Source organism: Saccostrea echinata, unplaced genomic scaffold, assembly GCF_033153115.1.
Source record: "Saccostrea echinata isolate AGI-Se365-2 ecotype Australia unplaced genomic scaffold, CSIRO_AGI_Sech_v1 ptg000022l, whole genome shotgun sequence".
In the NCBI taxonomy this organism is placed as follows: domain Eukaryota; kingdom Metazoa; phylum Mollusca; class Bivalvia; order Ostreida; family Ostreidae; genus Saccostrea; species Saccostrea echinata.
In genome coordinates this window covers 18029944-18057521 of record NW_026889771.1, presented here as the reverse complement: position 1 = coordinate 18057521, position 27578 = coordinate 18029944, and the positions used below count along the sequence as shown (strand labels likewise).

Here is a 27578-nt window from a genome sequence, read left to right as displayed (position 1 = left end):
ACAAATATTGCTATATTTAGTGCAGATGTTATGTTGTATATTTCAATATTTATTATTTTTTTTTAAACAGAAGAAACGAATTGAATATGTGTAAAATACTTTTTGGCATACAGTCAAGTCCATGAAGATCAAACATACATACACAGTTAAATATTTCCCGGTTTTGCATGTTAAACTTTAGTTAGTGGAAGACTATATAAACAGATATTAAGTATCAGTTAATGTTAAATTTACATTGATGTTTTGACATGGTGTATTTTTTGGAATTATACTCTTTAATAAAGCCTGCATAATGTATTGTTATAGCTTCTAGTAAGAACCTTGAAGACTGGCAAAGATCATGAGACTGGAAACTACCATGAGACCACTAAATGAAGAAGGAAGCATCAGATATTTTGTCATTTTGTTGAAATTTTCATTTGTAAACTTCAAAGTTTATGGAACATTTCAATCTGTATATCTAGTGGGGAAAACTGAGGCAGATGTCATACAGACCCTGAAACGTGCTACTACCCCAAAAAAGCGTGTGACTTTCGTGCGCTTTTCGTTTCGTGCAAACCATGTAGCGTTTCGTGTAAACCGTGCAGCGTATCGTGCAAACCCTGTAGCGTTTCGTGTAAACCGTGCAGCGTTTCGTGTAAACTCCAAAGCGTTTCGTGCAAACCGTGTAGCGAGCGTGCGAGAAACGTGCGACTTTCGTGTAAGAACCATGTGAGAAACGTGCGACTTTCGTGCAAGAATCGTGTGAGAAACGTGTAGGATTCATTCGGAAGTCTTTTTATTTTAAAGATGGCTATTGATGGATCAACATGTCATTCTGTGTTGTTTGTAACTAATATTATTCAGATATATCATACCCGAAGTATTTTAAGACTGAAAAAATACGGAAACAACAAAATAAAATTACTTGGTAATATATTACATATTTGTTTGATTTTCTTTCTTTTTTTATTTCAATAAAGATGGACAGAAAATGTGTTAAAAGTAATTAATTGTATACACATACATTTTAAGGTATTTGATTCAATACATTTTTTAAAGGGAGCAATACTGAACATTTTTTAAAAGAAAATTCATTAGAAATCCGGTCTTGGCCTTTTCATTCATTTATTTGAATCTCTTCACCATTCTACAATTATGGGATGTGGGATTACAAGAACATATCTGTGATTAATACAAAATAATAGATAAATATGGCAGGCGTGAAAAATAAAATGCAAAATTTAGTGTGTTGCTATAAATGTGAAGTATTCGAATTCTAGACTGGGGAGCACAGTTAATTGATTTTCTTTATAAACAAACATAATTTTCTTATATTACAAGATTGTGATACAAATTATTTTGGAACGATGAGTCATTTATAGTCTTTTTATGCATAAAATTGGTTGATTAATAATAGTCATATAAATGAATTATATAATTCACAGGCATCGACAAATACAGGGTTAAATATTTCCGGGAGGGAGGGGTTGATCAAATGAAAATACTGAGTTTTTGTTGTTAACAAGTCTTTTATTGATGATTTTCTTTTTTAAAATAATCTATTGCTTTTTTTGGGGTGCGCCCGATGCACTTTCAACATTTTTCTTATGACTGTGATCAAGGTCATTTACAACAGCGATCACGGCTTCCGCGTGCCAGGACTGAAAACTTGTTCTGCAAGTATCTCTTGTCAATCAAAGATAAGATGACAACCGACAATAACGATTGATTTTTAATTTGTGAAATTAAACGGTTTTATTAGTATTGAATACCCGTGGATTTTATTTCTTAAATTTATCCCATTGTCTGTAAACAGTGAATTAATTTGCCAGTGAATTCATAAATAAAATAAATCCCGAATAATCATACATGTATATTAGTTGTTTTATTAATCACACAGTTCTAGAGCATATTTTTTTTAGTTTTTAGGACACTGGACATGTATACATATATATTGAATGTATTGTTAAGAGTCCTGATTATTGATTGCATAAATTATTGATTTTTTTTTTCGGTCTAGACGCGGTTTGAAATGAAGGATTTTAAAAGGTGGTGGGTATAATATTGTTTTTATTTGATAAACCAATGCCTCAAAAGAGCACTGAATAATTACAATACTTATCCCCCGGCTTCTCTACCATATAAAATTTTCATGATTAAATAAAGTTTAACTCTGTAATGAAACGATATATTTACCATTTTAATAAAGTGCATTTAATGAATTACATGTATCGGGTCCCGCTGGAGATATGGATATCCCTTTTTTTTCTTAGAACAGGCACTTGTTTCTATAATATTTTTCCCCCAATGGTATACTTACTGAAACAAGTGCCCGTTATATTTAGTCATGTACAGATTTGAAGATACAACAGTAAGATCTCGGTAATCTAACCCCCCCTCCCCTTTTTTTCTGCGCAATGTTCCTGTTAGATGCAGTTTACATATTACCTTTGCAAATTATAAACAGAACCTAATTTTATTAAATGAAATTATTTTTTTTTTTACTAAATAAAAAATGTATAAATCAATCAATAATTAAAAAGGGAAAAGAAAATCAATCCGTTTACAGAAATCATACGCAATTGAATCATTTTTTTTTTCAAATCAATAACTGAGTTTATTTGTTAGTAATAAAACGACTATTTAATATCAAACTATAATTGGAAAAACATTAAAGGCTGTGAAAGATTATGAATTACAGATTATGAATTACAAATATGATTTTTTTTTTCAGTGCGTAATTTAGAATCTAGTGAAAAAAGTTTGTACATAGACGATAATAAGTATTTCACCGGGGGGTCACATACTCACTGACAACTATGTATTTATACCAAAGAAAACAAATTCTGTAATTCGGTAGATATTTTATTACTAAACAATCTAAATGTTGGCTCTTGGGATCAACAACTGACAACCATTATAGATACACTGCAAAGACACAAATTTGCTACTTAATACATAAGCAACTACTTAATACATATGCAAACTAAAATCCCCTTAAATCTTGGGGATAAGAAATAAAAATGTTACTATATTTTTTTTATGAATAGTCCATGTTACTATGACGGACTACTTTAATTTTCTAAAATAATAATCATAAACAAATTGTTAACCCCATGGCAACAGTTCTAGGAGAGGGGCGGGGATGGTGGTGGATAGCTGTTGTAAAACTAATGGAATCGAGATGCTGCCAGCTATGGCGTCGGCTTAAGAAAGAGGCTTGGTATTTTCCCTCCGTAATATTGGCCATCTATGGGGCCCCCGCAGGGGAAATCTTCCACCAAGGGGCCTCATTAAGGAAGTGAATGAGTTTATTTGTTTCCCTGGTATAAACTCAGTTTATAATACTTATAAACTTTAATTTATACCAAAGAAAACAAATTCTGTAATTCGGTAGATATTTTATTACTAAACAATCTAAATGTTGGCTCTTGGGATCAACAACTGACAACCATTATAGATACACTGCAAAGACACAAATTTGCTACTTAATACATAAGCAACTACTTAATACATATGCAAACTAAAATCCCCTTAAATCTTGGGGATAAGAAATAAAAATGTTACTATATTTTTTTATGAATAGTCCAAAAACAGTGTCAGCTGTTGTCCCCAAGATGATAATTAATCCTCTCTCCTAAAACTGTTGCTTCAGTATGCATTACTAACAATAACGACTCAATCGCAAGAGAACAATGTATATAATATGGGTATATAAGAAAGTATGCAAGTACTTTGATGTAATGTGTGTAAGCACAAGTAAGTATATGATGGCATGCAAGTACCTGTTACTGTGGATAAGTAGTACATAAGTACTTGTAATTTGGGCGTAAGCACATAAGGGTATATGTAATGAAAGTACGTAAGTACTTGAAGTAGTTGTGCGTAAGCACAGGTAATTATATAGTGGTACGTAAGTACCTGTTTCTGTGTGTAAGTAGTACGTAAGTACTTTATGTATTGTATGTAAGCACAGGTAAGTATATGTTGGCACGTAAGTACCTGTTTCTGTGCGTAAGTAGTACATAAGTACTAGATGTAAGTGTGCATAAGCACATAGGTATATATATGAAAGTACGTAAGTACTTGGAGTAATTGTGCGTAAGCACAGCAAGGTATACGTGGTACGTAAGTCCCTGTTTTTATGTGCGTAAGCACATCTATGTATAAATGAGTACGCAAGTACTTGCTGTAAATGTGCATTGATGTAAATATTGTCCACAAGTACACAGTACTTTGCTTGTATGTGTTGTATCATGTAGGTATTGTAGAACTTAAACCATTGCTGTGCATAAACGTATTTTTACTTCTGTAACATGTAAGTGGCTTGGATATTTACACAGAAACATACTTCACTCCATCTGCCAAGTACAATTAAAGTAAGCTTACATGTACGATGCCAATGTACAAAAACATACAAATAAAAGAAATATATTTACATTTCCTTCTTGAAATTATCTATATATATTTCATATACCACACAAATCAAATTTAAGTCTTTAATCCTTAGACATAGCTATCTGAGCATCTCTAATAATCTCAATTGGGGTTTGTATATATGTTGTGTAACAGTCGGATGACCTGCGACCAAGGGTCTTCAATAAATGATCTTCCAATCTAACTTTTGACCCTGTGGTTGCTGCCCCTATTCTAAAAGAGTGGCCATTGTACTTTTTACTGTCTAATCCAAGTTTATCTAACAAAATTTTTACCTTCTGAATAAAAACACTACGAGATAATGCACTATTGTCACTTTGCAAAAATAATGGTTCTTCATGTAAAGCCCTGATGCTTCTCATTTTTAAATATTTGGTCATGGCTTTCACTGGACATGTAATAGTTTGATTTGCAAAAATTGGAATGGAAACGCCCTTCCTAAAAGGGTCTGTCTTAGATCTTTTAAGATTCAAAACCAAATGATCTTCAAAAAGTGTTAAATCGTCAATACATATATTATTTGTGGCAACAAATTTTTCCTCAATGGTAAATTCCCCACATCTTAAAAAACCAAAGAAAGCTAAAGTACAAACAGATTTAAGCATACTATCTGTGAAAACATCAAAAATTCCTTGATCAAGTAACATACACATTTTTGTTAAAATATCTATGGTAATAGGCAAGCGAATTCTTTTGTCTCTATTACATTGTGATTTCTTTATGCCTGACAAAATGGTTTGTAGACCTTGTAATGGTTTCCCATAGCTTTCTAGGGGGTTAAAACCACCTATTCGTAGGTACATGTATCGTATACCACTTAAATAAAGTTTGATAGTAGAATAACTTAGTTGCAGCTCAGAATAACAATAACTAACATATTGTATAAACACTTTCTCACTAACAATCGGCAAGCCATTAATTGAGTTCAAGTTCATCAACGATACAAATCTTAGGAAACTCTGGAAACCAATCTGGTATTGACGTCTGGTCTTGTCGCCGATAGCTCTGTCCCAAAGTTCACTCACTACGGTTTGAAGTCCCATAAAACTTGGTGTAACTGGGGACACTTGGTTGGATTCGTGTCTGCATTTGGAGCTAGTTTGCGAAATCGTTGAAACTGAAAACGAGAAAGAGCGTCAGCTATTTCATTGAAACTGCCTGGAACATGTTTGCTATATATTACAAAATTATTTTGCACAGAACACATAACTAAACTACGCATAAGTTTCATAATATAAGTTTCTTTGGAACGTCCCTTTTGTATGATTTTAACTACTGCTTCATTATCACACATGAACTGAATTCGTTTCCCTTTCCAACTATGTCCCCAAAGAATGGCTGCAACGACTATTGGATACAGTTCCATAAATGCTATGGACATTTTTGCATTTGTTGATTCCATTAGGTCAGGTGGCCAAGGTTCACTGAACCATTTTCCATCGTAGAATCCTCCAAAACCTGAATTCGAAGCCGCATCAGTGTAAAGATGGAGGTCTGCATTGGACGTAAGATAACGCTCATAAAAAAGTGAAACTCCATTCCAGTCGGATAGAAAAGTAAGCCACATTTTCAAGTCATTTATGCACTCTTGATTTAAGTGCACATAATAGTGTAATTCCTTCACTGTAGTGGATAGACTTATTAGATAGCTTACAAATGCCCGGCCTGGTAGTATGACTCTGGTGGCAAAATTAAAATGTCCCAACAATTGTAAAAGTTCTAATTTTGTGCATGACTTTTTCCTTAAAAGATCATGAATAAAGTTGGCAATGCGCTGTACTTTCTCTTCTGGTAAAATGGCTTGCATTTTCTCTGTATCCAGAATAACACCGAGATAAGTAAGACGAGTCAACGGACCTTCGGTCTTTTTCTCTGATATAGGAATTCCCAGCTTTTTAAAAATCATTTTTAATATCAGCATAGTTCTTTCTCCATCTCCTTGGGGCCTGTCAATTGTAAGAAAATCATCCAGCAAATGCAAAATTGTATGGATACCATAGTTGTGCTGTGCAATCCTACACACTGCTTGAGAAAGATTATCAAATATCTTGGGGCTAGATCGAGATCCAAATGGTAATCTTACACAAAAATAATAGTTCTTGTTCCATTTAAAACCCAGAAAACGCCACTGTTCAGGTAATACAGGAATTTGCTTGAAAGCGTCTTGAATGTCTGTTTTACACAAAATTGACCCTTTTCCATATTCTTGAATGTGTCGAATAGCATCATCAATTTTAACATACGAAAGTGAGCATTTCTCTTTGTCAATTAAACTGTTGATACTTTCATGATTTGGGTCATTATGGGGTGAAGATAAATCTAAAATAAGCCTTTTCTTTCCTGAATATTTTCCAACTGCTATTCCCACAGGACTAATTCTATGTAACATGAATGGAGAGGATGTACAAGGGCCTATGACGAAACCTTTCTCCACTACAGCCCTTATGAGACTACAGTCCCTGAAACGTTCTACTTTCCCACTTGAACGGTGAGCGAACGCTGAACGAACGGTGAACGAACGCTGAACGAACGCAGAGCGAACGGTGAGTGAACGATGTGTGAACGCTGAACGCAACTTGGTGAACGATGTGTGAACGGTGAACGGTGAGCGAACGCAGAACGCGAACGGAGCGCAAACGCGAACGCAAAGTGAACGGTGAACGCAAGATGAACGATATATTCGGAATGCCTCTGATCTTTTCCTTGCATTGAAGCTATTTTATTGTATTATAACGTCAGGTGCTAAAAAAAAAAATAAGTAAACCAATAAATGAATGAATAAATAAGTAAATAAAATAAATTCTCCAAAATTGTCCTAAGAAAGACGATTCATGCACATTACGTTTTTAATCACACGATTTTTAACGCATTAAAACATTGCAATTGTTGCCGAACGCTGAAGTATAAAAGATATTTTTTTAGTTGGAAAATAAAAATGTTTATTCTTATTTGATAACAAATCAGAGAAAACTTCTGACTTATAGAATGAATTAAAGCGATTGTAACATCAATTCATATATGTATCTCCGTGTCAAGGCGATTTCATGTAAAGTAATAAAAAAAATTAATTACAAAGGTCAGTGGACGTTTTGCATTTATACGCTCGTATTTAAATTTTTAATACAATAATATATTATGTGTCATTTCTATTTTTCATGATGATTTATTGAGCAGACTTCTACATGTATCTGTAGATGGCCGTGATTATACTCAGACAAGATAATACAAAGATACATATTCATATTATTTGTAATAAATTCAATTTTCAGAACTTGATATTTAAGTAATATGCTGTTATAATTTTTATCAAACAGACAAATGAGAGAGAGAGAGAGAGAGAGAGAGAGAGAGAGAGATTCCGTTTTAGCCCCCCCCTTCCTTTCAGGCTTCACTAAATGTTTGCACCTATATCAAACAATAACTCTGATATATTTTTCTAAATATATTAGACAGTGAAAGTAACTTTTTTTTATCAACAAATCATATCCATCTGTTTGACAGTATTACTCGTTTTTATTTTCCTGCTTCAAGTTCACACGAAGTCCACGTGCTTGTCCTGTCAATCAAAATCATTCGACACTGTGCAGGTGTGAAAGTTTCGTCACATCGAAGACGAAGTGCGAGTATTTCCAACAAGTTATAACATTTATTTTTATCATTTCTAGATTTGATACCAACATTTGAATAATTAGTGAATAAAATATATTGGGCATTAACACTTGAATTTGAAAGATACTCTCTGCCAATTTCAAATACCACCGCCGACACGTGTACATTTTGAACTACTATTGTTATGTGACTTTTTTAGATGCATGTTTGTTTTGAGACTGAAATTTTTGTTCTAAAAAAGATCTTAACTTTTTTTTAACAGGTTAATTAAAATTTTCTGGAAATACAGTACTGACTAAGAAACCGATTTAGGGGAAAAAAAAGGGGGGGTATTAATCATATCGAATAGCAAACAGATAAAGTTACGGTGAAGAAAGTTTTTTTCTCTATAACTATAGACCTTACATACATGTATTATAGTAGCGAATATTCTGTAGTGCATTACATTTTAAATAAATATTTCCTTTAAACACACTATCAATTTAATTCGCTCCAAGGATAATAAATTAACAGGATATCCGCAGTACTATGTATAACTCTCAGAACTAGTTCTATCATATTTTCTGTAGTAATTGAATAAAAAAACGCTTTAGAAATAAATATTTTCGTAATTTTGCTGCGTAATTATTTGACTTGGATAATTATATCTCCATTAACGATTTGTCGTCTTTAACAAAACATCAAAATGTTGCAGTGCTTGAAGTATTTGCACATTGGCCTTAGTTAAATTTAATATTTCAGCATCGTTCTACATAGGTACAGGATGTGCTTATAACAACATTTTTTTTCCAGAGTAATTTAATAAATAACCTAATAGCTACGTTAGAATAATAAAAATATATATCTTAGATATTTTCCCCCATGAAATAAGGATTCTTCAAACACGATATGTTAGTATTAAATTAAAAAATCTGTAACTCCTTACCTACAAAAAGATAAGTCCTTTCACTTGGGAGTTCCGAATGGCAATGACAACTGAACGATAGGTGAACGCTGAACGCAAGGTGAACGCAAAGTGAACGGAACGAAGAGCGAACGCTGAACGCTTTGTGAACGGTGAACGCGAGCGCACGGTGAACGGTGAACGCAAAACTGTGAACGGAGAGCGAACGGTGAACGCACGCTGAACGAACGGTGAACGCACGCTGAACGAACGGTGAACGAACGGTGAGCGAACGGAAAAATGGGAAAGTAGAACGTTTCAGGGACTGTATCAACTGTCTGGGGATCTTCACGAGCTGATTTCAAATTCCTACATTCTTTACTGCTACAGATTTCCTCTTGCTGTATCAGAATGTCAAAACCGTTGGTTAGACTATCCATCAAATAATGTACAAAAGTTTTATCAGGATGTTCTTGTAATTCACTGCCCAACCGATGAATATTTATTAGTGTTGAAGCTTTAAATTCTAGTCATTTTGAAGGCTGTAATTCTGCATTGTTCTTTCCACTGCCATGAGGTGAATTTTCTATTTTCTTCCTTTTACATTTCATAGCACTATGTGGCTGGAAGCAGATAACACAGACATGCTGGAACTTGCATTCTGTTCTCAAGCAGCCCTTATCACTGTTGTAATTGTTGCAGAGTTCTTTGCCCTGATGATATCTTCTACTCCTTCCATGCATGTCGACATCTCTGTTCATTGTCCTTTGAATTTTCTGTTCTTTAACATTACACATCAGTGTGCTATGAACTGTCGAACCACATCTTTCACACTTCGTAACACTAGATCCTGCACAGACTCTCATTAATAGGTCAGGGTCCCCCAAAGCCCAATCTACTTTAATATGGTACTGTAAGAGGGCTGTTGAAGCTTTGGCAGAGAACAATTTATGATACTCGTAAAATTGTTGCCCCCAAGTGGAATAAACATCAATGATGTGAGATAGATATCCGTCTAATTCTCTACTTCTTTGAGGAAAGGTTTCGACCATGATTGATTTATATATGGTGAAGGCCTTTACGAATTCGCCGATGGATAATGTTCTGTTAAGACGTTCGTCCTTGTCTTCTTCTTTCTTTGTTTTAGGGGCTACATAATTTGACAACAAGAGTTTACACATGTTAACATCCTTACCCGAAATGATTTCTTTCCGGATGGTAGGTGATACTGCCATCACGTGCTGTAAGTCCGCAGAAGGGACGCCGCTCGCACTCATTTCTTTCATGGTACTTTTGAACAAATTCGGGTGTAGTTGGGTAGCCGCTAATTGGTCTGGAGATCCAGCTGCGAATGGTGCACTACTTCGGTTTTCGTAAAATTTGGGTAATGAATAGTCTTCTTCTTCTTTATCTTTATGCGTCTGTTGTATCAATTTTACTGTCTCCTGTAATGCGAACGCCGTCGCCATCAACATAGACTTCTCAGTATTTATGTTTCTCTCCGGAACTGCGTTTGGTTCCGTTGGCGCATGCGCATTTACATTGGTGTAAGGAGGGGCCCCTCCATGGGGTACAGAAGTTTCAGCAAAAGCTGAAGCGGATAGTTCGTCAATTCGTTCCGTTATATTGGAGGTACTTTGAGCTATGTTTTCATTCTCATTCCTTCCTGCGCTTGGTCTCTTCTGAGCAGAGTCAATATATATTGTTTCCCCATCGGTACTTAACTCTTTCTTGCCTTTGTTATCTAACCATAGTTTCACTAGTATTTTGTGGGGAATAGAATGGTTAATATCGATGCCGCACAATTTTAATTCATTTTTTAATTTATCAATTGTCCAATTGTTAGGGTCGTCAACGTCTACTGTTGCTGCCCTTCTAACCCTGGATTGTGATCTAGCGCGATTCATAGTGGGGTCAAAATCCAAAGACACAGATCACTAATTCCTAATCACAACAATAACACATGGTAAACACATGTAGTAGTCACGTAAAAGTCCAGTAAAGCAGTTAGTCCAGTGGAACAAAAACGACAGAAATAAAATGAATGTCGAGTGAATAATTTTTATAATAGCTGTTGTAAAACTAATGGAATCGAGATGCTGCCAGCTATGGCGTCGGCTTCAGAAAGAGGCTGGGTATTTTCCCTCCGTAATATTGGCCATCTATGGGGCCCCCGCAGGGGAAATCTTCCACCAAGGGGCCTCATTAAGGAAGTGAATGAGTTTATTTGTTTCCCTGGTATAAACTCAGTTTATAATACTTATAAACTTTAATTAATTACAACTGAACATTGAGTATTTTATCTGTTAATATAGTACTGGTGTAGCGAGGTTTAATCTTAACTTAATCTGAATGATTGCAATTCTTAACTAATCTTTGATTAATCCGTAATAATTGAAATAAAGTCCGAGAGATTCTGAATAGAAAATCCAGATTGAGGCCAAAGCGTGCGAGAATCGTGTACAAAGCGTGTGAGAAACATGTACAAAGTGTTTCGTGCAGGCTTTCGTGTAAACCGTGCAGCCTTTCGTGCAAAGCGTTTCGTGTAAACCGTGTAGCGTTTCGTGCAAACCGTGTAGTGTTTCGTGTAAACCGTGCAGCGTTTCGTGCAAACCGTGTAGCGAGCGTGTACCGTTCGTGCAGCGTGCGTGTGGGGTAGTAGCACGTTTCAGGGTCTGTAGAACTAGAACTCATTAGATTTATTCGCAAAATTTAACGCTGAAAAACACTATTAAAAAAAATCAGCAAGAAATATCAACTCTCATTAAAATCTATTTCATGATTACAAAAGTACAAATATATACATGTCTTAAAAAAATTTCATTGGTAACTTTGAAGACTGTTTAACTCAGACTAAGGGAATAAGAAACAAATGACAACAAGGAGAATAATGCCAAGAAAGGTAAGCTGTTCAAATAATGTACGAGTTTAAGAATTTCTGTCTCCCTGGCATTAAGTGGTCCCTAATACACATGCATTCTTAAAATTTAAATCATATTTTTTTGGTATCAGTCATTGACTTAAGAATAAATTCATGTAAAAAACAAATTTACATGTCTTCACAATCTTTCAAACAAGACCCATTTTATGAACAAATTACAAAATTTAAATTTTAAATGGTGCATTTGGGTTTCAACAATTACTTGACATAACTTGGTCCTGTTGTCAAATAATTTACAATTTTCTTGAGAGGCAGAAATTGCATCATGTTATGAGGTAGTGAAGGCCAGCATCATGCTGATGTTTGTTTAAGTGTATGTGCCAGTGTGAATAAGATAAATCTTTTGAGAAAAATGGTCTATCTCACTTAGGCTAATACATATTTTGATGGACTGGTAGAATCTGAAAGCTTGGTAGCCTCTTTGGCTTCTAAATTTTACAAGTTTAATTTTAACCCTTTAGAAATAATTACATATTCAGACTAAACAATGGAATACATTAAGTAAAATTTTATTATAGCGAAGACAAGTGAAAAGTCGAGTGAAGAAAAATCTCACAAGGCTTCAAGAACAGCAACTAAGGCCACTGAAGATGAGGAAGAAAAATGTACAGCTAAAGAAGATACGTTAGGGATCAACTAAAGCTGGGTGACTTTAATCGGATTGATGAGGTGCAGGGGATATTAATTTGGTCTGTTTATCTTTCTGTTCATCAATCTGTCTGTCTGTAATACTTGATTTTCTTAATATTTCTAGAAAACCTTCAGATATTGCAATGAAATTTTATATCATAACTCCTTTTGACTTATCCCACTGCGGGACACGATTGATTGTCAATACAAATTTAATATTGTTTATAAATTAAACATAACCCCTATAGATTTTGAAGTGAAATGGTCAGAGGTCAAGGCCTCTTTTTTTTTTTTTTTAATTTTTGTTATGAATTGTTTCTGTTTGGTATCTGAAACTCTTTTTAGTACAGAATTCTTTCAGCAGTGAAGACCCCCCCCCCCCCTTCCTCCCCTAGGTTGTTGATTTTAAGGTATTCAATGTATAATGAATGGATTCTGAACAATTTTTAATCATTTTAAACTAGTTAAAAATGCATTGCTAGATAACGATGAAAAGGAAATGAACCAAATTCATATGACTGATAACAGGAAAGAAGCTGGTCATTTTGCACCTTAAAAGTTTTAGAAGAGTTATCTGCCCTTGACGAAAAAAAACAAAATTTTAATTTTGTCAAAATATCTGTGGTAAATGATTTATTTCATTTCATATTTTAATAAAGAGAGAGTTTTTGCATATTTTCACCAAGAGATCTGAATGAAATTCAAATTACTTTTTACAATATCTTAATAAAACCTGAGCTGCCCATAGACTTCAATGTAAAATTCAAGATGAAATTTATTTGATAATAATCAAAATTTTGTAAATTCCTTTGGTGGAGTATTTTTATTTAATAACACCTTCAAAATGCTACCATGTTTAAAAATATCGGACCACTCATTTATTAGGTACAAAATATGGTCGTTATACATTGAATACCTTAAATATTTTTTATAATTATTTGTCATTGTATATCATTAATATTCTATGAGAGCCACTTCAGAATGTATTAAAATAGCTTGAAAATAAGAAAATCTGTTTTCCCCCTTGTGTGTAAATCATTATGTTGAATCATAGTTATATAGATTCTTATAATTGCACTGTAAGCAGTAAAATTGTAAAGTATTAGTTGTATCAGATACCATCAGCATTTTTTATTATTTTCTGTAATACATTTTTCTGTGTGGCCATGAAAGTTTATAATACATACATTCATTAAATTTTTTTCAGAGATTTTATAATATTATTATGCTTTGTTTTTATGCATAAATTTTAAAATAGATGTCCTAGGATATCCTATATCCTAGGACATCCTAGGAATTCCTGGTTTCCTAGGACATTTTTAAGTCTTGGGATATCCTGGGGAGTCTTGGCTTTTTGATTATTGGGATTTTTGTAGAACCCTTTTATTGGGACTGTCCAAGGAAATCCCAGGAATTCCTGTTCCAAAAACATCCCAGGATATCTTAGGAGCAATCCTGGAATTTTTTCAAAATATCCTAGGAATAAATCTTGAGATTATCTTAGGATTTCTTAGGATATCTCAGGATAATTCTGCAAGGGTAATGTGCCGTGTGTGGTGTGCATAAACTTTTTAGAATATGGGCCAAAACTAAAGAACCCTTTGGCCAATTATTGTCAAATTTGTCATAGGGTATCCTTGGCCCAAGGGCTCCCATTTATACTAAAACTAGGGCTGTGACCCTTAAACAAGGGGAGATAATTAGGAAAATAGAAACAAAAGTACTAGTTGCTAAAAAATCTTCTCAAGAACCACTGGGCAGATTATCACCAAACTTTTACAAAAGGATGAGGATATGTTGTAAATTAAAAATTGTTCAAGGCATCACCCTGGGGCAAAGGGTGTGGTCTCAAGGTCACTTCAGAGTTGACCAAAAATTACATTTTATTAAAATGTTGATATTTTGTTTACTAAAAGGACTAGGATCATCAAATCTTGTCAATTGATACATCTAAGGACCTCATATCATGTTGACTCAAAAATAGGTCATGGTGACCTACTTTTTAAATTTTGTGACCATTCTTTTTCAAAATGATTTAGAGGCATACTATATGTGTGCTTCATATTTTAGCGGCTTTGGCGCAGACAACGATGCTCTAAATCATGAATACCGCTAAGAAATCATTCATAAATACAATATATGGCATTGACATGTATAGCGCTAATTCATGATTTTGCCAACAACTCCATACCCAGTGATTGCGCTAAATTCTGAATACGCCAAAATATGTACACATACAGTATTTTGAACAATTTAAAGCCTATGATCATCAAACTTTGTCAGTTGATGTATCTTGGGTCCTCAAAGTACATCGACTAAAAAGTAGGTCACCTTGACCTACTTTTTGAATTTTATAGCTAATCTTTTTCAAAACAATTAATTCGAATACTGAGAGGTTTAGAATCATTAAATCTTGTAAAGATGATGCATCTTGGGGCCATAAAACATATTTATTAAACAGTAGGTCACAGTAATCTACTTTTTTGAACTTTGCAGGCATTTGATTTCAAAGTGTTTTTGCGGAATAATTTGGACATTTTAAGGCCTATGATCATAAAACTTTGTAAGTTGATGCATCTTGGGTCCTTAAAAAACGTCATCCAAAAAGTAGGACACCGTGACCTACTTTTCAATTTAAATGACTATTATTAAATATTTCAGGTACTAATTGGCTTAGAATCATCACACTTTGTCAGTTGATGCATCTTGGGTCTTCGGAGTAGGTCAACTGAAAAGTAGGTCACCGTGACCTACTTTTTGAAAATTTATGGCTTTAATTAAATATTTCAGGTACTAATTTGCTTAGAATCATCAAAGTTTGTCAGTTGATGCATCTTGGGTCCTTGGAGTACGACGTCTGAAAAGTAGGTCGCCATGGCCTACTTTTGAAATTTTATGGTTATAATTTTAAAAATATTTTAGGTATTAATTGGCTTAGAATCATCAAACTTAGTTGATGCATCATGGGTCCTCAGAAAATGACAAGTGATAAGTAGGTCACCATGATCTACTCACCATGAGGTACTAATTGGCTTAGAATCATCTTGGGTTCTCAGAGTATTTCATCTAAAATGTAGGTCATGATGACCTACCTTTGGAATTTCAAGGCTTTATCTAAATTTATAGGATACTTAGAGGCTTCAAATAGAAGTGATATAGGTAGTACAGTTTATCAGAAGAGTGATTCAAGGCCCTTGGGCCTGTTGTTTTGATTAAAAGATAATGATATAAAAATTTCCCTCCTTAATTTTCATTCTTTTGACTTATTTAACATAATCTTGAACATCTTTCTTTCAATATTGCTTTTCACAATATATCCCCTTTTCAAGATATGAAGTGTGAAAGATTAAACATTCTGGTCACTTCTGGCCTCTAATTACGCAACAGAGAATCAAAATTTTACAACATATTGTTGCATATTGTAACGTTATGCATTTTTGCTTCAGTAATTTATAACAAATTCTTGATCATTGAAGAGTTACATATTAGTCTTTTGGCCCCTCTGAGCCCCTAGTAATTTGAAAGGTTAGCCCCTTTTTCTTGTTATCAAATGAAAAGACTTGTGATTTTAAACAATTTTTGTTTAAGAACTATTCAGAAGTTTCTTCTCGTTTTCGAGATATGTACAATAGAAATATTTAGGGGCCAACCCTTCAGGTCCTTAATGGGGCCGTTTTGCAAAAATTGAAAGGATACATATTGTTCAGAACATTATCTGAACATCTTTTGTTCAATATTGCTTATTAAAATATCTCCCCTTGTTGAGATATAAATTGTCAGAGATTTTGCATTCTGGTCCTTATTACGCAACATATGATCTTAATTTAATAATACATAGTAGCAAATCGTTACGATGAGCATTTTTGCTTCAGTAATTGATAACAAAATATTGATACTTAAAGAGTTAAGGATGAAAGACTTTTGGCCCCTCTGAGCCCCTAATTTGAGGGATCAGCCCTTTTTTCTTGATATCAAATGAAAGGTCTTGTGATTTTGAAGACTTTTTGTTCAACAACTATTCAGAAATTTATTTTCGTTTTCGGGATATGCTGAATTGAAATATTTAGGGGCCAGCACTTCAAGTCCTTAATGGGGCCGTTTTGCAAAAATTGAAAGGTTGCATATTGTTTAGAGCATTATTCTGAACATCTTTTGTTCAATATTGCTTTTCAAAATATTCCCCCTTTTTGAGATATAAAGCACCAAAGATTTAGCCTTCTGGCCCCTTTTGGCCCCTTATTACGTAACATATGATCAAAATTATCAAACATATAGTTGCAAATCGTTAAGATGAACAATTTTGCTTCAGTAATTCATAACAAAATATTGATCGTTCAAAAGTTATACATAAAAGAATTTTGGCTCCTCTGAGCCCCTAATTTGAGGGGTCAGCCCTTTTTTCTTGATATCAAAAGAAAGATCTTGTGATTTTGAAGACTTTTTGTTCAACAACTATTCAGAAATTTATTTTCGTTTTCAAGATATGCCGAATTGAAATATTTAGGGGCCAGCCCTTCAAGTCCTTAATGGGGCCGTTTTGCAAAAATTGAAAGGATGCATATTGTTTAGAACATTATTCTAATCATCTCTTGTTCAATACTGCTTTTAAAAATATTCCCCCTTTTTGAGATATAAAGCATCAAAAATTTAGCATTCTGCCCCCTTTGACCCTTTATTACATACCATATGATAAAAATTTTAAGACATATAGTTGCAAATCATTAAGATAACCATTTTTGCTTCAGTAATTTATTATACACTTATTTACTGGCTATGAGGACAATAGCAAGTTTATCGTCCCCCAAGACAGTCAGTAAATAAATGTTTTATTATACCGAAACCGACTTTACTTCCATTACATCACAAACCGGATACGTCACAATACCACAAACCCGATAGTTTTGAGATGAAAAATGAGGGAAATGGAATTCTGCCGGTGAATAGTTTAATGACTATTTAACCATGAGCAAATAGCACAGAAACTATTCCACAGTAGGGGTTGTTTAGAAAAAATAGCAGGTTTATTTGTCATATTTTTATGTAGAAAAAATTCACAGAGGTATAATAAAACAAAATACTGACCATTCAAAAGTTATACTTGAATAATTTTAGGCCCCTCTGAGCCCCTAATTTGAGGGATCAGCCCTTTTTTCTTGATATCAATTGAAAGGTCTTTTCATTTTTTGTAATATATGTTTTAACAAAATATTTACAGGTAAAAAGATATAAAAGAGAATGTGTTAAATTTGGCGAGATGCTTGTGAGCCTATTTTTCGAGCCCAAGGAAGCTTCGGAGCCATTTGAGCTGGAAAGATATACCGTATTTGGCCGAATATAATACGCATTGGTGTAAAATACGCAACCCCCTTTTTGAGCCTGAAATTGGGGGAAAAAACGCAGTTCGGCTGTATTATACGCAGCAGAAAATTTTACCAAGCGGTGTTCTGAACTTTTGAAAATCGCGGTAATTTGCTATGAAAATCGGCGCGGAGATAAAGTGCCAAAAATTTACAGAACACGATATTTTATTCAAATGCGTTTTTAATTCTTAATCTTGACTTTCCATGTCGCGGCAGTCTGGAGGAAATTATTTATTTTTAACAAAGCACGAGATAATGTTGCATTTAAGTATTAACAGAGTTTATTATTAATTTCTTTTTTAGCATACGGTGATATTGAAATTATACGTCGCCGTATTCTAACTATTCTTTGTGGAAATAATTTTATTTCAACAAAGCACGAGATATTGTTGCAAGTTTAACAGTTGTCATATTTATTTTTAGTTTAAGGTAATCATGTTGAAAATTATGTAAATTTAACAGGGCAAGTGATATTGCAACATCAAAGTATTCATAGACTACGATTTTCTTCTTTTGAACTTGAAATTAATTAATTAAAGAAATAGCTGATGTTATAAAAATAAAATCAAAATTTAACAAGCGTGTAAAGTGTAGTTTTCAAGACACCTCCAAAGCTGTGAAAAATGATGTACAAAGGTGGGATATATGTCTTCATAGATCGAGGTAATTTTCGTGGATATCTTATTTTTTACAGAGCACGAGTAAATGATAACACTTAAGTTTCAACATACTTCACATTTCCGTTTTTAACTCTCAATAATTTTAACACGAGGCCGATATAAGATAAGTAAAATTACATTTAACAAGCGTTTAACTGTTTAATGTATCGTAATCAACACAGGCTCATACATACAAAAGATCATAAACCAACCCCCGATTTTTAACTAAGAAAATAATCAAAGCCATTAATAAAGGCAGTAAATAATCAGTGCTCTAACTGTAAAAACAATGCTTTGGAGTCGGTAAACAATTTAATTGCCTGGAGGGGTGTTGAGGGATAATTATCAAGTGACAAGCGCACGTGTTCACAACATTGCCTTCCATTCATTGGGACGTATACAGGGTGTTTATGTTGAAATGAATTTTCACTGAGTTATTTAAAACCTAAAATAAATTTTATTTTATTGTATTTCATTAAAAAATGACATTACTTTTTTGACTGAGTGTCTGACTGATTAGGTACATGTGTACTATGATTATGGAAGCACGTGGCAAAGGAATGTGTGAACATCTATAAATAACATTGTTAATGGCAGCCTACACAGAGACGATGAACATGCAGCTCAAATTAATTTTAACTTGCTTTTAAATTTAACTATCAAAAGGTTATAAATATAACATTTTTAGCAAGCCTACATTCCGACAATAACTTTCCGAAATTTTAAATATGGCGATAAACAGCAAGAAATTGCATAAGTCTCTAGGTAATACTATGGTATGTGCGTATGATAGTCGTGTTTCACATGTAAGAAAAACCTATCAAAATCCCATTGTGGTGTAAAATACGCACCCCCTTCTCACAGAAAATAATTTTGGGAAAAACGTGCATATTATATTCAGCCAAATACAGTACATACCCAATTGCACATCTACAATCTTTCCTCTATCTTCACTAACAAGAGGCCCAAGGGCCTTAATGGTCACCTGAGTATGATACAATAATTTAAAGGATGCATAGAGTATAAAATGAACTGAAAGGTGAAACTTTGTTGCCCAAAAGAAAAAAAAAATAGGGTGATCATGATCAACAAAATAATTGGTCTTAATATTCATTAACAGTTCATAAATTCAGTTCTAATCTGTTCCCCATTTATCACTATCACCATACAGTATATTAACAAATTATCAATGCTTCTGTACTATTTTAATCCCTTGTTGAAATTTCTTACATTGGCCTCTCTTGGTCTTTGATGAACATTTAATAAGACAAGTTATTTTTGTCTCATTTTTATTTAGCTACTACTTACAAGTCTATCTGATCATTAAAACAATGAAAGTACTTTTTGTATTATACAATAAAAGTTTTTGCATAATACTCTCATTCTATTTACCTTTCAAGTACATTATTTACAGTGATAAATTATCAAAAGTAAATGGCAAAGGGGAATAACTCCTCTCAGTAGAACACAAACTAATAGAGCCCTCGCCAGGACCAGAACACTTGACCAAATGGTCCAGATGTTCAAAAATCTGGTAAAAATTCCCTTCCTTATAAAAATTTTTACTCTATCTGCCTCAGATATGCCCAGGTGTGGAGAAGATTTTTAAAGAAATAATGCATTTTTACTACAGATTCACTATATTATCAATAGAGCCCCCCCCCCCCCCAAAAAAAAAACCACCAGAGCTTCTGACCCTGGAACCATAAGTTTGCTCATCATAACTAATCACTTTGTTTATCTGCTTAACACTAAGGAGAAAACAGGATTATTTAATAGAATTAATGCATTTTCACTATATTATCAAGAGCCCCACCCTCACACCAGCACATCTGACCCAGGGGTCCTGAAATTAACTACTCTGAAAGAAGCATTCTTGCTCATCATAACTATACACTTAGCTTCTTTGCTTTTTTAACCAGAAGCAGAAAAGAATATTTTCAAAGAAATTTTGCTTTTTCACTTTATAATCAATAGAAGCCCCCCCCCCCCCCCCCCACCAGAACCCTTAAACCTGGGGTCATAAAATTCACAATTTTGGAAGAGGCATCCTTGCGTATCATAACAATGTACTTAGTCTGTTTAAACAATACCCAGGGGCAGAGAAGAAGATTTTCAAAGAAATAATTCACCTTCACTATAGGATCTATATAGCCCCGCCCTAGCACCAGAACTCCTGTCCCCGGGGCCATGAATTTCATAATTTTGGAAGAGGCATCCTTACTTATCATAACAATGTACTTAGTTTGTTTAAATAATACCCAGGTGCAGAGAAAAAGATTTTTAAAGAATTAAAACATTTTCACTTTATAATCAATAGAGCCCCGCCTTAACACCAGAACCCCTGATCCAGGGGCCACAAATTTCTCAATTTTGGAAGAGGCATCCTTGATTATCATAACTATGTATTTAATGCGTTTCAATAATACCCAGGAGTAGAGAAGAAGATTTTCGAAGAATTAATGCATTTTCACTATATAATCAATAGAGCCCTGCCCTAACACCAGAACTCCTGTCCCCGGGGCCATGAAATTCATAATTTTGGAAGAGGCATCCTTACTTATCATAACAATGTACTTAGTTTGTTTAAATAATACCCAGGTGCAGAGAAAAAGATTTTTAAAGAATTAAAACATTTTCACTTTATAATCAATAGAGCCCCGCCTTAACACCAGAACCCCTGATCCAGGGGCCACAAATTTCTCAATTTTGGAAGAGGCATCCTTGATTATCATAACTATGTATTTAATGCGTTTCAATAATACCCAGGAGTAGAGAAGAAGATTTTCAACGAATTAATGCATTTTCACAATATAATCAATAGAGCCCCCCACCCCTTTTCACCAGAACCCCTGATGCTGGGGCCATGAAATTCACAATTTTGGAAGAGGCACTCTTGCTCTTCATAACTATGTACTTAGTTACTTTATTTGATACCCAGGAGCAGAGAAGAAGATTTTCAAAATAATAATGCACTTTCACTATATGATCTATATAGCCCCACCCTAGCACCAGAACCCCTGACCCTGGGGCCATGAATTTCACAATTTTGGTAGAGGGCTCAATGCCTTTTACAATCATGCCAACAGTTTGACTGCTTGATGTTCAGGAGTAAAGAAGAAGATTTTAAAGATTGCATTAATTTTGGTGGTTTTAGCCCCACCCCTCAGGCCCCGGGGGGGGGGGGGGGGGGGGAGGGGCAAGGACCATGAAATTCACAGTTTATGTTCCCCTTCACCCATAGATGCTTTATGCCAAATTTGGTTGAAATTGGTTGAGCGGTTTCAGAGAAGAAGCTAAAAATGTTCAAATGTTAACGCATGTCGCATGACACACAACGACGGACAAAAACGGATAGCAATAGGTCACCTGAGTGACTCAGGTGACCTAAAAAAAAACTTACATAGTCAGGAGCATAGCTGCCATTAGGCACTTAATTGCCTATACTTAATTTTTTTTCAGAAAAAAAAAAATTAAAAATCAAAAAAAATGTTTTTTAAAAAAAAAAACAAAAAAAAAAACAAACAAAATAAATAACTAAATATCATTTTCACCATTGATAGAGATTATTAATGTATAAATTACCACCAAACTGTGCAGATTAATAACCTGGCCTGTAATTGTTAATCGGTTGCTTCACTAGGATTACTCCTTACGAACTGTCTAAAATTTCTACATGCAAATAATTAAATAGATATAAAATTTGATGCTAACAAGATAAGTTATGTGTGGTATTAGTTGTCTTAATTAATTGATTAATTTTGACTGAACAGTAATTAACTTTTTCTATGGCCATCCAGCCAAATTTACTTGACACTGCACTTCATCTATGTGGGTAGATTAGCTTTTTTTCCCCTGAACAAACTTAAATTTTCTTGTTATTTGTAGTATAACATTGATTTGTTTCTGATTATTTTTAAACAATTTTTTAAATAAAATTATTCTTCATGTTTTAAATTTGATTACACTGAAAAAAATATGAAAACTCTCCTAACTAAAGACCTCTGGTAAGAAAAATACAAGAAAAATACAAGAGGCCCAAGGGCCTTGAATCACTCTTCTGATAAACTGTACAACCTATCACTTCTATTTGAAGCCTCTAAGTATCCTGTATATTTAAATAAAGCCTTGAAATTCCAAAGGTAGGTCATCATGACCTACATTTTAGATAAAACACTCTGAGAACCCAGGATGATTCTAAGCCAATTAGTACCTGAGAGTAGGTCATGGTGACCCACTTATCACTTGTCATTCTCTGAGGACCCAAGATGCATCAACTAAGTTTGATGATTCTAAGCCAATTAATACCTAAAATATTTTTAAAATCACAACCATAAAATTTCAAAACTAGGTCACAGTGACCTACTTTTCAGATGACATACTTTGAGGACCCAAGATGCATCAACTGACAAAGTTTGATGATTCTAAGCCAATAAGTACCTGATATATTTAAATAAAGCCATCAATTTTCAAAAGTAGGTCATGGTGACCTACTTTTCAATGACTTACTCCAAAGACCTTAGATGCATCAAATAACAAAGTTTGATGATTCTAAGCCAATTAGTACCTGAAATATTTAATTATAGTCATATAAATTGAAAAGTAGGTCATGGTGACCTACTTTTCAGTCGACCTACTCTGAGGACCCAAGATGCATCCACTGACAAAGTTTGATGATTCTAAGCCAAATAGTACCCGAAATATTTAGTTAAAGCCATAAATTTTCAAAAGTAGGTCAAGGTGACCTACTTTTCAGTCGACCTACTCCAAGGACCCAAGATGCATCAACTGACAAAGTTTGATGATTCAAAGCCAATTAGTACCTGAAATATTTAATTATAGTCATATAAATTGAAAAGTAGGTCATGGTGACCTACTTTTCAGATGATATTTTTGGACCCAAGATGCATCAACTTACTACGTTTTATGATCATAGGCCTTAAAATATCCAAATTATGCTTCTAAAACGCCTTGTAATCAAATGCCTGCCAAGTTCAAAAAGTAGGTCACGATGACCTACTTTTTAATAAATATTATTTATGGCCCCTAGATGCATCATCTTACAAGATTTGATGATTCTAAACCTCTCAGTATTCGAATTAATGACCTTAATTGTTTTGAAAAAGATTAGCCACAAAATTCAAAAAGTAGGTCAAGGTGACCTACTTTCTAGTTGACATGCTTTGAGAACCCAAGATACATCAACTGACAAAGTTTGATGATCATAAGCCTTAAATTGTTCAAAATATGCCTCCAAATCATTTTGAAAAAGAATGGCCGCATAATTTAAAAAGTAGGTCACCATGACCTACTTTTGAGTCAACATGATATGAGGTCCTTAGATGCATCAACTGACAAGATTTGATGATCCTAGTCCTTATAGTAAGCAAAATATCAACATTTTAATAAAATGTAATTTTTGGTCAACTTTGAAGTGACCTTGAGACCACGCCCTTTGCCCCAGGGTGATACCTTGAACAATTTTTAATCTACAACATATCCTCATCCTTTTGTGTAAGTTTGGTGATAATCTGCCCAGTGGTTCTTGAGAAGAAGATTTTTTAGCAACCAGTACTTTTGTTTCTATTTTCCTAATTATCTCCCCTTGTTTAAGGGTCACAACCCTAGTTTTAGTATAAATGGGAGCCCTTGGGCCAAGGATACCTTGTGACAAATTTGACAATAATTGGCCAAGGGGTTCTTGAGTTATGGCCCATATTCTAAAAAGTTTATGCACACTGCACACCGCACAAATGGCCATATCATTAGCTCTTTGAGCCTTTGGCTCAGAAGAGCTAATAATGCACTTTTTTAGCTTTTCTACTTGTGAACTTTTATTTTAAAGATACCCTGAATTTTGTCTTTTATATTTCCAGAATTTGTCTCCCAGGGGTCTCAAAATTGTGAAATCCATTTTCCGTTGGGGAGGGGGGCTTCGCCCACCTGAACCCCTACCAGGGCACTGCTCAGTATCAACTGGGGGCCTTAAGCAGTCCCAAGACCCCTCGCCATAATTTGTGCCTATATTTTCTCCAAGTCCTAGCTACATGTACGCCCCTGATAGTGATGCGTGTTACAATCATAAATAATTTTTAATTTGCAAAGATTTAATTTCAATCTCATTTAAATATCTTTTGATACATCATGCTCTCATTTTCTCTCGACGTCTTAAAGCATTATATTTATAATTCTTCCAGCACAACACTGCTTAGATCAACCACAATTCGATATACCGATGATTTCAGTGTACTGCACAGATTTATTTACTTTATTATTAAACACATTTCTGACTTTAATGTTATACGTACATGCTATTAGAATACTGGGTCTTGACGATTAGACTTGTTTTTTGGTGCTGGGAACACATGGCTGGACAAAAGGTTGAATTTTATTTCATCAAAAATATTTTTTTAGTCTTTATTTCACTAGATCTGATGTTGAGATCTTTTTTCAATTTATAGCAGATACAACTAATGTTGTTTTAATATCAGTTCTTGGAGATGTGTATTTTTCTTCTAATTTTTTGTGGATTGAAGCTGTATTCCTTGCAATAAAATGTAATCCCAATTACCAGAGTAAAATTAGCCAAAAGGTTCTTTAGGGGATGTAATTGTGGAAAGTTTACAAAGAAGACAAAGACAAATAGAGAAATATGAAATGATTAGACCATTTTGACAGATGATGACATACAAAATGGAAAGCAGAAATACTAAAAATGTAATAAACATTGCAAAAATAGTAATTCTGTGTTGTGTAAGCTGTATTTCAAAACTCAGTCAATGAGGAAAAGGATATCATATTTTCTTAGATTTTTAACTTCATATATTTGCACATTTTATCTTTTAGTTTTCACAAAATCACTTCCGTTGCAATTAGTTTTACATTAGGCCTACAATTTCACTAGATTGACTATGAGTGCTCATTTAAACAGTCTAAAACAAGAAGTCTGTGAGCCAATGCTCACTAGTAATACCCCTACTCTGATGTGAATATACGCTCTCATGAATCCCACCATATGGCATGCCTAAACAAAAAGTGTACTAAAATTTCTGCATTGAGTAGTTGCTGAGAAAACTGCGACGGAAATTTGGTACAGATAGATGCACCAATAAACAGGAAGTTGACATAAGATTTGTATTAAATTGAATCCCAATATATGGCATGCCTCAACAAAGACTGTGCTAAAATTTCAAGCATCTGCCTTGAGCAGTTGCTGAGAAAACTGCAACGGAAATTTGGTACGAACAGATGCACGGATAAACAGGAAGTTGACATCAGATTCATACAAACATGAATCCCATCATTTGGCATGCCTAGACAAAGAGTGTGCTAAAATTTCAAGCATCTGCCTTGAGTAGTTGATGAAAAAACTGCGACAGAAATTTGGTATGGACAGACACATGGATAAACAGGAAAAGTGAATCGGATTCAAACAAAAATGAATCCCATCATTTGGGATGTCTAGACAAAGAGTGTGCTAAAATTTCAAGCATCTGCAATGAGTAGTCACTGAGAAAACTGCAACGAAAATTTGTTACGGACAGATACTCTGCTATACAGACACATGGACAGCTAGTCAGACAGACACACAAGGGTAAAACAGTATATCCCCCTTTCCTTTGAAGCAGGGGTATAACAGTTTACCTGCAAGTCTCTTGTCTTTTTGGCAATTAATGCATTGATTGGAATTAGAACAATCATTACTCCAAATCCAGCAAATATACTGGGACCAAGCTCCATGTACAAAAAGTATAATGCCACAATTATCTGGAATGGTCCTGACCAGATGGTGTGAATATAAGTCATAAGGTCCATAAATCTTTGAGCATCTACAGACATAAGATTTACAATCTCTCCAACTGTTGATGACCTTTTGGAGGCATTTGATAGTCTCAACATCTACAATAAAGACAGAAAATAAAATCTTTAAAAAAAATTAAATACCTCTCCAGAATATTTTTAATTTTGATTTTTTCTTCAAAATATTTGACCCTTATTGTGGCCCCACACTTACCCTTAAGCTTAGGACACAATATCTGGACTACTTGAAGATACATGCAATTTAAAAATGACTTGTCATGGCCCAGATGTTACTGATAAAAAGATTTTTTTTAAAAGTTTTTCTTCATACATATACTCCAAACTTAAACTTTGATCCTCTTTTGTGGCCCTACCCTAACACTGCGGATAATGATTTAACAAATTTAAATTTATCTATAACTAATGATGCTTTCCTATTAAATAAATATGACTAATCATAACCTTGCTGTTCTCAAGTAATAGATCTTTTTTATTTATATATTCCTTTGCAAAACTTTCACTCACTATTTGTGAATCCTTCTTACCCTCTTCGGCAATGATTTGAATAAAGATGAAAGTACATAAAGCATTAGAATTGGCTCTCAAGGCTGTCCCCTATCTGATAAAGATGTCCCTGTTAAAATTTATTTTTTTTAAATATTTCAAACCATTCCCCCCCCCCCCCCCCCCGAATTCTCTAAAGATAGGCAATTAAAGATCATGAAAGTCACCTCCATGAATGTTATCTATAAATAATGCTACAGTACCAAACAAACCCAACCTGACACCAAAGCAGTCCCAGAAAGCAGTCCCGGGTACCGCTGTGGGACTGCTCTGGACCTGATAGGAGATACTAGGTCACTCCGCAAGGCTCCGAAAGTTGACTGTTGGGGAAGAACAACAGAACACAGCATCAAAAAAACTGTATGAGAAAAACAAAGTTTGCTGCGAGTGTTCTCTGTCTGGGACTCCAGGACAAAGAAAAGGTGTTACCAAGTTTGGATGCACCCAGTGCAATGTGCCAGTACATCTTGAGTGTCAGTCCAAGCATATAATGAGAATGCTGAGAAATAGGGACATTTGTTTGACGAAATCTGATGTTATTTCCTTATATGGTAAATATGGACTTTTCCTTGGAATTATTAGGCATAAACAAAAATAATTTTCATAAGATTGTTAAGTAGAACAAATTGGGCTAAGAATTTCCTGCAAGTCAAACCGTTTTCAAGATTCTTGGGGCTATTTTCCATTTGCCTTGGGCTATTTTTTTTTTTCAA

General features: G+C 34.2%; 1 protein-coding gene across 4 annotated transcripts in view; it reads right to left on the bottom strand.

The window, feature by feature from the left end:
* The window catches only part of LOC133190567 (multidrug resistance-associated protein 1-like), a 962792-nt gene that overhangs the window by 735125 nt on the left and 200089 nt on the right, over positions 1 to 27578 (bottom strand). For all 4 annotated transcript variants that reach the window (XM_061326266.1, XM_061326267.1, XM_061326268.1 and 1 more), the window contains exon 10: positions 26146 to 26400. In XM_061326266.1, the coding sequence (XP_061182250.1) occupies positions 26146 to 26400 (255 nt within the window). The remainder of the gene's footprint in view (positions 1 to 26145; positions 26401 to 27578) is intronic.